The following is a 13,454-nucleotide window of genomic DNA, read 5'->3' as shown; positions in this document are numbered from 1 at the left end:
TCAATCAACCGTGCTCATATGTGTATGTTTGTGTGTTTTCTTTTTTTTGAATTTTAAAAATAAAAAGTTCAACTTTGAGATTTCATGTTGATTTTAGACTTTGTGATATAACGAATAGACTTGCCTTGTTTCATATATTAGCAATTGGTTTCATAGTCCCCCTGTTGCCTTGAGAAAGGCTTTGTTTTCTGGTTCTTAATACAAGTTTGCCGCTTCAAAAAAAACACAAGATTTCAATTCCTAGAAAAGAAGAGAAAAAGTAAAAATTGTAAAAACAGATATTTTCCGGGGGCTTATATGTAGGGTTTAATAAGCGTATTTATTATCTAATTGATTCTATGATAATTAATGATATTTTTTATTATATATTATTAAAAAACTTCACTAATCGTTAATTTTCAACGACAGTTTAAAAAATTTATCATAAAAAATATCATTAATTATAAATTTTAGCGACATTTTAAAAAAATGTCATTAATTTTCAAATTTCAACAACAATTTAAAAAATTCGTTACAGAAAAATATCATTAATTATAAATTTTAGTAACAATTTATAAAAACTGTAATAAAAAAAAGTTATTAATTATTAATTTTTAGCGATATGTGTAAAAAATCGCTACAAAAAATTATTTTAAACCGTAATTTTATTATGATTTATTTTTAATAAAATTTAATAAAAATTAAATCTAACTATTAAAAAATTATGATCTTCAATAGGATTTAATAAAAATTATGACTTATTTTCGATAGTTTATCCATCTTCTTATCTATAACACACATGAAAAGGAGGAAAGCACCTTGAATCGACCGCCACATGCAAATGTATAAAGCCCAAGTGCCCTCCATTTTGTGATTTTATTACCCTTTTCACTATTCCGTTAGTTGCTTATTATTTATTATTTACTAATGGATAAAGTTTTTATTTTTTCAAAAGTCAAATATGATAATAATTTTGATATTATTATTAAATTAATTTATTAAATTAAAAAATTAAAAATTAAAAATATTTCATATATGAAATATATTTGTTACACATTAAAAACCTAATAATCACTCATTACATGATTATCATTCAAATTCATAATAAAAATTAATTTAGTAAAATAAATAAATGTCTAAAAAATTTATCAATTTTACATAATTTTATCTTTAGTGGGTAAAAATTATTTTTCAAAATTCAAAAATATTTTTTTCTTTGTCAAATTAGTTTATATTTTATCAAATTAACGACTTTGCTCTTGAAATTGAGCAATTTGGAACAAAATTCAAAATTTAGAGTTAAATATGTCACAATTGCAAAGTCAAAAACCAAAGTGACACGAGTCTCAAACTATAGGGGACTGTTAGTGTAATTCGTCATCTATTTATTTTTAACTGTTTGATTGCTCATCATGACTTTTGAATAATTTGTCTTTACTGGTAGAGGAAGGCTGATGAAGCTCACAACGAGGAGTTAATATGGTTTGGTTGGGATCGATTTAAGATGAAATCAAGATTAATTTATTGGCTACAATTCTAAAAAAATTAAAATAAAATTAAGTCATTAAAATTATGAAATTGATCTAAACCAAACTATTTAAATTCGGTCCGGTTTAATTTGAAACCACGGTTTCACATAATCTATTCATAAAAAAAAAAAAAATCATTTAACATTTCAAAAAAATTTAACTTATCATAAATTTTAAAAATAATAATAACATGCCCATTAAACAAACTACTCTCAATATATCAATTTTATTAAGTATTTTATTAATACAAGAGGTATATGTCAGTTTTTAAAAAAATTTAAAAATAAAATGTTATATATATTTTGAAAAGACTGACTCAAAACAATAAGACTGACTCAATACCCAAGTCCGAAAATAAAATAAACAACATTTTCAAAGTGCTAAAAAGTGCATGCCGTCCACCACATCTGGAGTAAAATGAAAGCCATCAACAGGTGGTTCATCCCCAATCACATAGTCACATTCTCCCCCCAATTCATCGATCTAGTGCCAATAGACTTTGTAGGACCCGGTACGGCGATGACCTCGTTGTCAATCAAATCTTAAACTTTGTGGCGAAGACGAAAGCAACCGTCAGTGTCATGGTCGATTTGTTGATGGAAGGCATAGTAATTGGCAGCATTATGCTTGGCTGAAAGGGGATTAGGGAGTGGCCGAGGATTAAGGGATTTGAGATGGCCTTGTCCTATGAGGATTTGGAGAGCTTTGGACAAGGTCATGTAAAGGGGATTGAAGGTACGATTTCCAGTCCTGCCAGGGTTGATAGAGGGGTTGGCAGGTGTTGACTGGGTTTGATGATCTCTTCCGAGTGTAGGATTGGAGCTAAAAGGGATGTTTCTGGTCAGACATCCATTTTCATGGCTTATCCCTGGATTCAAAAATATATATACTTACTAGATTAATTTATTTTTCTTGTAAAATAATGTTTTCATAATGTTTATAGAAGAAATGACGCTTAATTATTAATGTACTCAAATTAACTCAATATTTTTATACACATACTTTTATTCCACCAATAAATTTTAAATTATGTCTTTGGTGACAAGACCCCCAAATGAAACATGTGGGGTGCCAACTAACATCTATAAAAAGTGACAAAACATTAAGTTGAGTCTCAAGCTCCTATTAAAAAAAAATGTTATTTCTACAAATTAATATTACAGCCTACCATTGTGATAGGCCATTTGGTATAGAAATGATGGTGCATAGCTTTGCTATATATCAAGCCACGTAGCCTTGGCATAGAGGTGGTCACTTCAATTTTTCTACAAAATATTTCATATAACAAAATACCTATAAACCAAGAATTTATCCATAAAAAAAATTGATAGACAAATTATAGATTCATAAGTTTGGATTTATAGTTTTTTTGTTCCTATAATATATAATAAATTTTCAAAAATGTTAGAGATCTATAGTTTGATATAATGATATAATAAGAGTTGGACTTTTTATCATTGGATGTGTAATAAATTAAAAGTTGATACCTATTATATCACATCATTGTCGGTTAGAGTTTGGACGACAATGTTTGTTTTTAATTTCCTCTTTCAAACAGTGTTCACTATCAAAATGATCTTGTTCGAGTGAGTAAAAAATTCTATATTGTGATTAGCTCCATTTCTAATACCCATGAAATTGAAGAAGAGTCTTAGGTGAAGACAATGTTAGTTAACAATTAAACAATAACTTATATGGTTTTTTTGTGTCTAAGATTGCATGTCTTTTATTTGTTTGCTTCGTAGTGTTTTTGTTGTGATTTATATATGGGTTATAGATTTATAGCAATTGAATATGCTTGTATTTGTAAATATGTTTATATGAGAAATTATAAGCATGTTCGGTTTATCTCGCAAAATATATTTTTGGAGATAAAAAATTCAACATGTTTGGTTGAAAATTTTAGACAAAAAAATTTCAAAATCATTTTTCTTTCACACATCAATCAATCACTTTTTCTCTCTTCTCTCTCATTCTCAATCATTTTTTCTCTCATGTCCATCTATTCAACTATAAAAAAATATCAAATCATCCAAAATTCCAAAACTCCAAAACTATTTTCAAAATATACAACCAAACAAATTTTCAAATTTTCTAAACTCTCTCCAAAAAATTATTTTTGAAATAATATCTTTTTGAAACTTAGCCACCTATGTTGAGTATACATGTTGGCTCAGCCAACCAAAAGCCATCATGTTTTTCTACTAAAGTTACCATTGTTCCGTACACACATGTCTAAATACTTGGCTTTTAATTGATATATTTTGTAAAAAACAATGGGTGGTTTGGCTTGTTTTCAGGGGGGAAAAATTAAAATTTTGAAATTAATTTGATAAAAATAAATATCAAAAAAAAATATTTAAAAAAAATGAATTTTGACCTCCCAAAAGATAAAATTATACCAAAGTGATAAGTATTTTAAATTTTTATTTATTTCACCAAATTAATTTTTAGTTAAAAAATTGGAACAAGCTTTTAAAAATCAAATCAAACATGGCAAAGTGAATATGCATGTGCTGGATTTATTTGGTTCTAATGTTTTTTTGAGTGGTTAACACAATAAAAAAAAATTAGTAATTGCTTTGGTTTATACCCATGCAACCTAATCACTCAAGCAAGCAACCAATGAACAACAATGCTCAACCAAGATTATATATTTTGATGGTTAAACCATCTGCCAAACAAGACATTTTAATATGTGATTTTTTGATTTGCAATCGTTTTTAGAATAAATTACTAGTAAGTCTTATTTTTTGGACTTATTATTCATTAAGTCATATTGATAAATTTATCAGTCTCTCTTATTTGTATGAATAAATTTACAGTGATAAATTTGTCAATAGGACATGTAGGTAAATAAGTCCAGTTAATAGGTCTAATTGGTAAGTGTCCTTCTTTTTTCTTTTTTTTTTTTTCTATATAGAGATGATACTTAATTTGAATTTAACGCTCTCAAACTCAATTTTTTGTTTCTAATCAAATCTATTTGTAAATTGATATTACAATTTTAAAATGGGAAAATTAGTCTAGGGTCCCTCTCCCACTTTTCGTAATGGAAGAGATCCACAAAATTATTTTTTGATGTCTAAGGTCCTTCAACCCCAAACTCATATATCACAGAGAAATTTAAGAAGTCTCTCTCTTCTCACTCTCTGCTCTCTCTCTCTCTCTCTCTCTCTCTCTCTCTCTCTCTCTCCTACATCAACCCCAAACCCTAGCTTCTTCTTTCATCCTTGTGAGCTTGCTCACAGCTATCAGACCTTGTTCTTGCTCAAACATGTCTAGACCCACGAACCGTGGTCTTGACGGAGCTGTGAACACAGACCAAATCAACGAGTTACTCCGAAAGCACCGAAACGGAATCGCAGCAATCGACAGGCTGACGAAGAGGACTCCACTCTCTCTCTCTCTCTCTCTCTCTCTCTCTTACTGGAAACTCTCTTCTATTTCTCTCTCCCTAATCTCTCCCTACAAAGTGTGAGTTTGCTTTTTATGTCCTTGCTGGCTTTGCCTCTGGATGTGTTTTTTCAAACTTTCCCATTTCTCTTCCCTTTATTTCTGACTTCAACATCTCATTTTTCTCTGATATATTTTGCAATTCCGTCTCCTTATCTATCAAATTTGCCCTCAAATGTTCAATGTTGTCTTTTGATTTCTTCAGTTCCTTTTCTAGTTCATATTCTCTCTGGCTTGGTAAGCTCTTCTCAAGCTTCATATGCAGCCCCTCATTCTCCTCCGAGATACCTTGCAATAAATTTCAATTTTCTCTGCAGAGAAATTTCAATTATCTAACATCTCATTTTTCTCTGATATATTTTGCAATTCCGTCTCTTTATCCATCAAATTTGTCCTCAAATGTTCAATGTTATCTTTTGATTTCTTCAGTTCCTTTTCTAGTTCATATTCTCTGCAGAGAAAATTGAAATGAGATGTTAGAAAATTGAAATTTCTCTGCAGAGAAAATTAAAATTTCTCTGCAGAGGAAGAGGTCTCGGAATTGCTCTTACTTATTTTGCTTTCATGGTGCTGCTACAGATGATGTAGAAAGAAGATGATGATGATGATGAAGGTTGCTTGCTGCTTTTTATGGTTGTGAAGAAAGATTTCAATGTCAAGTGGAATTTGATGAATGAATTCTGAGAAATTTTCAACTATACCAACTTTATTAGATTTGATTTCATTGAATTTCCAAGACCTCTTCCTCTGCAGAGAAATTTCAATTTTCTCTGTAGAGAAATTTCAATTTTCTAATATCTCATTTTTCTCTGATATATTTTGCAATTCCGTCTCCTTATCCATCAAATTTGCCCTCAAATGTTCAATGTTGTCTTTTGATTTCTTCAGTTCCTTTTCCAGTTCATATTCTCTCTGGCTTGGTAAGCTCTTTTCAAGCTTCATATGCAGCCCCTCATTCTCCTCCGAGATACTTTGCAATTTGGTTTCCTTTAAATTTCTCTGGTTGTTGAAATTTCTCTGGTAGATCTTTGGTTTGTTCAAATTTCTCTGGTAGGTCTCTAGGTTGTTCAAATTTCTCTGGAAGTTTTGTTATTGCCTCATGCTATCTCCAATTAATCATTTATCTTGTTGTGCATTTATGTTGATGCTATTAAAGTGCTCTTGCTTATTTTGCTTTCATGGTGCTGCTACAGATGATGTAGAAAGAAGATGATGATGATGATAAAGGTTGCTTGCTGCTTTTTATGGTTGTGAAGAAAGATTTCAATGTCAAGTGAAATTTGATGAATGAATTCTGAGAAATTTTCAACTATACCAACTTTATTAGATTTGATTTCATTGAATTTCCAAGACCTCTTCTTCTGTAGAGAAATTTCAATTTTCTCTGGATTGAACCCAAAGAAATTCTTTGGGAAGTTCATAATTTCTCTGGGTTAGAAGTAATTTTCTTTGGGAGCGTTTTTAGAACTTTCTATCTGTGACACAGTGAAAGCTTTCAACAACATTTGGTGGAGGATCAAACCCACGACAGAGAAATTTGAAATTTCTCTGGAGTCCATGAAAGGCTAAGGAAATTTCTCTGGCAGTGTCCATGAAAGGCTAAGGAGGCCAGAGAAATTCAAAATTTCTCTGGACCAATTTTCTCTGACTTGAATTTTCTCTGGACCAATTTTCTCTGCTTTAAATTTTCTCTGAACCAATTTTCTCTGGATTGATGTTGAGGGACCTTAGACATCATGAAAATATTTGATGTCCTTTATACTATAAAATCATAATATCAAGGACCTTAAAAAAATACCCCTTTTAAAATTATCTAAAAACATCTTAATAATACTTTATATTATAATGCATCTTATTTTCAGTCATCGCTTGGGAGTCCAACTAGTTCTCTCAAAAAGGGGAATATGGTGGTCTTGTTAGATACCAAGATACTGATAAAAAGTCTAATTCGACCTTATTAAAAAATTATTACCATAATTTTAATGATCCTGTCAAACACATGTGAACCAAATGAAAAAAAAACAAAATCAAACAAAACCGAATGCTCATCATAAGTCATGAACCTTTTAATGTGTTCTTTATACAATAGAACCATCTCAACAACCAATGCACATATAATAATATCACCATCGCGCCCCCAACCACCATCTAAACCCACATATCAAACGCAACCAACAACCTAGACCCACAGTTTCAAACACACCATTAAAAGGTAGGAGACTCGATCTTCTCTCTCTCTCTCTAAAAATTGTATTGTTCTTTTGTCCCGAGTGAATATTTTGTCCCAAATCAAATCACTCGTGGTAATCTAAAAATTATTGTTCTTTTGTCTAAAATCAAGTCACTTGTGGTAATCTAAAAATTATTATTCTTTTGTATCAAAATATCACATAGCATTTTATTTCAAATCTCCGCACAAGATCTTTAAAACCAAAGCTTTAAAATCACCTCGAATAAATTGTAGACATTTGAGTTGTGTTTGAATTAATAAATCTAAAATAAAAATATTAGTGCTATTTATTCAAATTGAGTACCTCAATTTTAAATTTGGCAATTTATGACTTCGAAATTAGATTTGAGATTTTGTTTCAAATTTCTCATAATTCTACAATAATAATAATTTTGATAAAATATTTCTCTTCTTTCTCTAATTTATCTTTTCTATATAGTTTCTAAATCCACCAATATTATTTCAATAAAAGAAGAAAAAACAAACAAACAAACAAAAGAAGTCCATCTCTATTAACTTAAATCTCGTGTTCCTTTTCCATCTCTAATTTACCTTTTTCTATTAGTTTCACTATTTACCTATATTAACTTAATCTTCAGTTACTAAGAGATTATTTGAGATGACGTAAGTAAATATATATATATTTTTTTTACAAAAAAATATACAAAAAAATAAAGAAGTGATGTGATAAAAAAAAAATAAAAAATAAAAGAATGAATTATTTTTAAATTGCCAAACTTGGCCTAAAAAAAGATTTTAAAAAACACACTAATTTTTTTTTTCTTTTCTTGATAACTGGGTATTCAGGTCAACTTGAACGCACCTCGACTAATTTCAAAACCTTGAAATTAAACACAGAATAAACCTCATGGACCCCTTAAGTGAACTCGAGACCTTAGGGTTGGTTTGAGAAGTGAGTTGACTTTTTGATTTTTTTGACTACTTTAACCTAGTCTAAAAAATTTGGTTTGAAAAAAGATTTTTTTAACTTTTTAAACTTTTTTTATAAGAGAGAATGTAATAATTATGAGTTAGTTGTGATGTTTTGTTTGTTGTGGTTAAAATAGCCAATTTTCTCTTTTGCGACTAGACCATCTTCCCAAACGGACGTTCTTCCCAAACGGACGTTCTACTTTCTCATCGTTAGCACTCTTAATCGCTTATATTTTTATAAAATTTGATATCAAATTCCTAGATTTGAAATCTAAATAAAGAACCACATCCAACTCATAAACAAAGTAAAACCCATGAACACATATGATCAATTAGAAACCACATTGAGTAATTTGAATTACAACCACAAATCAACCATATAGTATAGAACATGGCAAATTGTTTTTGACAATTCAAACAAGCAAAAATATAACATAGAAAGTCTGATCCAAGAACACTACCAATTTCAGACCCCAAAGCCACATCTAATAACAAACTCAAGCTAAACAACAGATAAAGCAGACAAACATACATAAACATTGAAAACCCCAAAGCCACATCTAATAATAAACTCAAGCTAAACAACAGATAAAGCAGACAAACATACATAAACATTGAAAACCATGAAAACCAAATCCATAGAAAGAGTGGTCTATCAACTCAACCATACTTGGATGATGAGGAGACTAGTATTCATTCAGCATTGAAACATGCTTGCAGAAGTCTGCATTGGACAAGGGAGTTGCCATGGTTCAAGCAAAGCATCTGGGATTTCAGGAATGTCCATTGCAAGCCCGCTAACCTCCTCCACGATCTGAAGCACCGAATTCAACGACCTTAGACGATCAGTCAGCTCTGCGAGTTGAGCTCTCAGAACATTGTTCTCGGATTCAAGCCCAACGTACATGTTTGCAACGGCATTGATCTGATCAGCAATTAGATTGTTCTCGCTTTGCAATTGGGTAATTTGAGTGGTCAGACCATCCACATGCTGTTGCTTCTTCATCCGAGACCTCCTCGCCGAGTCCCTGTTCGATATCATTCTCTTCCTCTTCCTCTCATCGACCACTCCCGCATACCTCGGGTCCCCATCGGATCGTGAACTCGGTTTCGTTGAATCCATCTTTCCTGGCACTCTCCCGGAAAATTACCTACTGGATTCTTTTGAATTGATTGAAATTTTTGATAGGGGTTTTACAATTTAGGTAAAATTTGGGGGTTTACAATCGGTGTGAAGATTTAGGGTTTTGAGAGTTGTTGGGTAAGAAAAATTGAGGATTGTTTGAAGTAATTAATTAATTAGAGGGAAAATTTATGAAAACACGTAGAACCAGTAGAGGAATACAACCGAGAAGGAGTGCAGGATCCGAATCCGACGCATGAGAATTGCGCAGCTCATCAAGAATATGAAATCATTGAAAATTTTAACAGAACAACACCAGCGATCAAGAAATCGAACGGAGATTGAATCGTTTGATGATATTAAACCCTAGATCTGAACCGAAAACCGAGATTTTTTTGATTTATCTGCGATTTCCAGAGAAAACAAACCAAAAATAAGAAATCGAACATCACCATATAGGAAATTGATAAATCACAAAATAATAATAAATAAAAAAAAAAACAATCAAAAGCACAAAAGAAAGAAACAACAAACAAATTATAAGAAGACAAAAAAAGAAAAAAGAAACAGGACTTACAAAGATAGACAGACGACTAATCCAATGCTTGGACGAAAGCAGGTTAGAAAGGCTGTCGAGTGGGGTATTTATAGCCGAAGGTGGGTAGTTGCCAACCTTTTTCTAATATTTCCTATTTTTTTTATATTGTGATGACAAATGCTAGTGGGGACATTTGTTTAGGCCAAGTTTGACATACTTAAAAAAAAGATAAGAAGATAAAAAGTTAAAAAGTTACTATTCTATTTAAGTTATATCATCTTATTTAAGTTACATTACTTTTTTAACACATCACTTCAAACCCAACTCAATTCATATTTCATAAAAAATCAAAAAATATACTTATTTAGATCATCCCAAACAATCCCTTAGTGTACGGATTTTGGAGAAAATTTATTGTGGAAATAAACATAAATATAAAATATGAGTTTTGAAAATTTTAAAATTTTTATCAAAATAATAATGCTACGATGGTTATTTTAAAAATTTGATTAAAAATTAATTTTTGACTTTTAATTTATTTTGAATTACATCATCTTAATTTTTAATCAAATTCTCAAAACAAATCAATAGAATAGGCATTGGGTTTAATCATATTTTTCAAAGATGATCCAGACCCCTACTTGGGGGTGACCCCACCACCGTCAGATACACGGGGCAAGGAGAGGACAATTAAAAAAAAAAAAAATTGGACCAATCAAATTTCACCGGTAGTGGATGTCTCACTCTTTTCTCCATATTTATATAGTGTCATTTTAGATTCAAAATTATCTCAATATTAATTTAATTTGTTCATTATTTTACGCGTCAGAGTCGTATTATTTTTTACACATATTTAATTTATATCGTGTTAATAAGTAGTAATTGAACACCCAAATAAAATATTGAGTTTAAAATCTTATTTTATGTACTTTTTAAATTAATTGAATAATATATAAGAAATTTAAAAATATCATAACGCATTTTAATAAAAATAATGTTAAAATATATAGTTTATTTTTCATTGGATGACTCCTATTGTATTAAATGGTTGTTTGGAAATGATCTAAGTAATTGTATTTATTTTGATCATATTATCTTTTTATTTTTTTATATATCTTTTTATTAAAAATTAAAAAAATAAACTAAATAACCAAATCTTAAACAATTCCTAAATTTAAATTTGTATTTGACCTTGTTTGACGTACACTACTTTAGCACATATTTTTATCTTATTTAAATTATATCATTTTTTGTTTAAATTATATCATCTTTTTATCATATTACACTATACATCTTTTCTTAAAAATTTAAAAATATTACTTATTTTAGTTTAGACCATTCTAAACTATGTTTGAATTTTGAATATATATTTTTTTGTATATAATAATATTTTTTTGTTTATTTTTAAAAAAAATTATTTTTGTTGGCGTGGTGGGTGTGATGCTGATGCAGATGATGATGTTTTTTGTGAATACAGCTGGCTGTTTGGCTGGCCAGTGGCTTGGCTTGACTTGGCTTCTCTAATGCTAAATTTTATTTTCACACATTTATTTATCTCTGTGTATATATTTAATAATTTATTTTTTTATTAGGGTTTTATCTTAAAATAAAATTAGTAAAGTATCCCTATCTTCTCTTTCAAAACTCTAATTTCTTAATCTTAACCCTAGCTATCGTCCACCGCTATTGTCGCCATTGTTATAGTTTAAAAAATCTGAATTCATTGCAATTTCTTGATCTCAACACTAACTAATAGAATGAGAATTTCCCTATGATTGAATGATGTATTTGTTTTGTTTTCTGAAAAGCATTATTTCATCGTAATTACTTTATTTATTGTAATTGTGCCTGTTTTGTTAGTACACTCATTTTCTTGTTTATATGCTATTGAAACGCCTCATGAGGCATCACCCCCATCACCCCCATGACATATGCTTATTATGGTCAATATTGTAGCTTAGGCTTTAAGTTGTATTTTCCTGCATCTTGTGTTGCATATAATGGAATTTGATTTAGAGAATGGGTGTTGGTTTAGGGCTTCAATATTAAAGAAAATAATGGGTATGTTTGGTTTGATTTTGGAAGAGTAGTTTTTGAGATAAAAAGTACGAAAATTTGTTTAGTTTGTCTTTTTTTAGACATGATTTTAGAAAATTATTTTGGAGAGAGAGTTTTAAAAAAAGTGATTGATTTAATGCGTATGAGAGAGAGTGTGATTTTGGAAAGAAGTAAACCAAACAAAATTTTCAGATTTTTTTTTGAAAAAATTTGTTTGGTTTGATTACTTTTAAAAATTTGTTTGTAGAGAATTTTTTCCAAATTTTTTTTTCAAAATCAAACCAAACAAGCCCGATATTTTTGACAAAAAAAGATTGTGCATTAAGTAAAATTACAATATTCAAAATTAATTGACGTGTGTATTAAAAGAGGACGTAGCATGTGATACTTTGATGTGTGGAAATTGGATGGCCCTCCCAACCTTTTTCTTTTATTTTTGTTTTTAAACATAGCGTGTAATGCTGTCTGGATTGTTGTTTTCCAGCTCTTTCTTGTTTTTTGCCAGTTTAGCGTTCTCCCATTGTGGAACGTGATACGCCGAATCAACAAGCAAGTGCCAGCAAATGCCGGTGGCACATTGTTGGATATCAAAAATGCTTTAGACCTCTAATTTAGAGGTAGCACTAGTGATGTGGCAGTGGGTCCCCCACTGCCACAGCCAATCATGTGTCTTGATTTTTTTTTTGTTTTTTTTTTTTGCTTTTCCACCTCATTAGAGGTGGGTTTAGAGATGCCTTTTTAGAGGTCTCTAGCATTGTTATAATTTTTTTTTTTAAATAAATTAAAAGGTAAAAATCAACTTCAATAGTAAGGGTTATATTGTGGGTGTTTAGAAAATTATTATTTTAATAGATTATTTTAGTTTTTGATTATTTGAGGACGTTAAAATTTTTATATTTAAGAAGATAATACCATGTTTGGTTGTGTTTTTTAAAAAACACTTTTCAGAAAATTTTACTTTCTTATTTTTTGTATTTTTTTGTTTTTACTGAATTTTTTTAATATTTTAAGCAATTTTTTTTACTTTTTAGACCTACCTAACATAAATATACCTAAAAAGTAAAAAAATTGTGAAAAAAATCTTTTAAAAATTCACTAAATACCAAAAATACAAAAAAATACGAGAATTTAGTACATTTTTTATATTTTATGTATTTATTAAATTTAAAAAATATTTTTTCACAAATTTTTTACTTTTTAGATACATCTAAGTAAGGTGCATCTAAAAAAGTAAAAAAAAATTGTAAAATTTTAAAAATATTCACTAAAAACAAAAAAACACGAAAACCAAAAAACTGAGTTTTCAAAAAACTTAATTCAAAAAACTCAAACCAAACACACTGATTGGTTTTTTTTTTTTTTTAATTTGATGTGATATTTAGAGAAAAAAATAAAATAATTATGAATTTGATATGACATTTTGTTTTATTAACTATTTTAATATATTTTATCTTTTTATAAATTTTAGCAAAAATAAAATAAAATCCAATTTGCCAAACACCCCATTGTACATATCAATCCATCGTTTTTTCATAATTATTTCATCCAAAAAAGAAAAACAAATCCCTGGTTGTGACTTTTCAAAAATAATTTTTAATTTTTTTTTCA

General features: G+C 29.4%; 1 protein-coding gene across 1 annotated transcript; it reads right to left on the bottom strand.

The window, feature by feature from the left end:
- Positions 1–8,485: 8,485 nt before the first annotated feature.
- Positions 8,486–9,999, bottom strand: LOC114268077 (bZIP transcription factor 53). The gene is made up of 2 exons (XM_028209178.2): positions 9,828–9,999; positions 8,486–9,654 (listed from the first exon to the last, which is right to left on the bottom strand). Exon 2 carries the CDS (start codon positions 9,248–9,250, stop codon positions 8,825–8,827), a length of 426 nt encoding a protein of 141 aa, XP_028064979.1. The 5' UTR covers positions 9,251–9,654; positions 9,828–9,999; the 3' UTR covers positions 8,486–8,824.
- Positions 10,000–13,454: the final 3,455 nt, after the last annotated feature.

This window comes from Camellia sinensis, chromosome 12, assembly GCF_055761805.1.
Source record: "Camellia sinensis isolate YWXY chromosome 12, ASM5576180v1, whole genome shotgun sequence".
In the NCBI taxonomy this organism is placed as follows: domain Eukaryota; kingdom Viridiplantae; phylum Streptophyta; class Magnoliopsida; order Ericales; family Theaceae; genus Camellia; species Camellia sinensis.
This window is presented reverse-complemented; position numbering and strand designations above follow the sequence as displayed.

What these genes read in the sequence shown, in the direction of transcription:
- LOC114268077 (XM_028209178.2), bottom strand. Translation starts at nt 9,250, where the DNA reads ATGGATTCAACGAAACCGAGTTCACGATCCGATGGGGACCCGAGGTAT.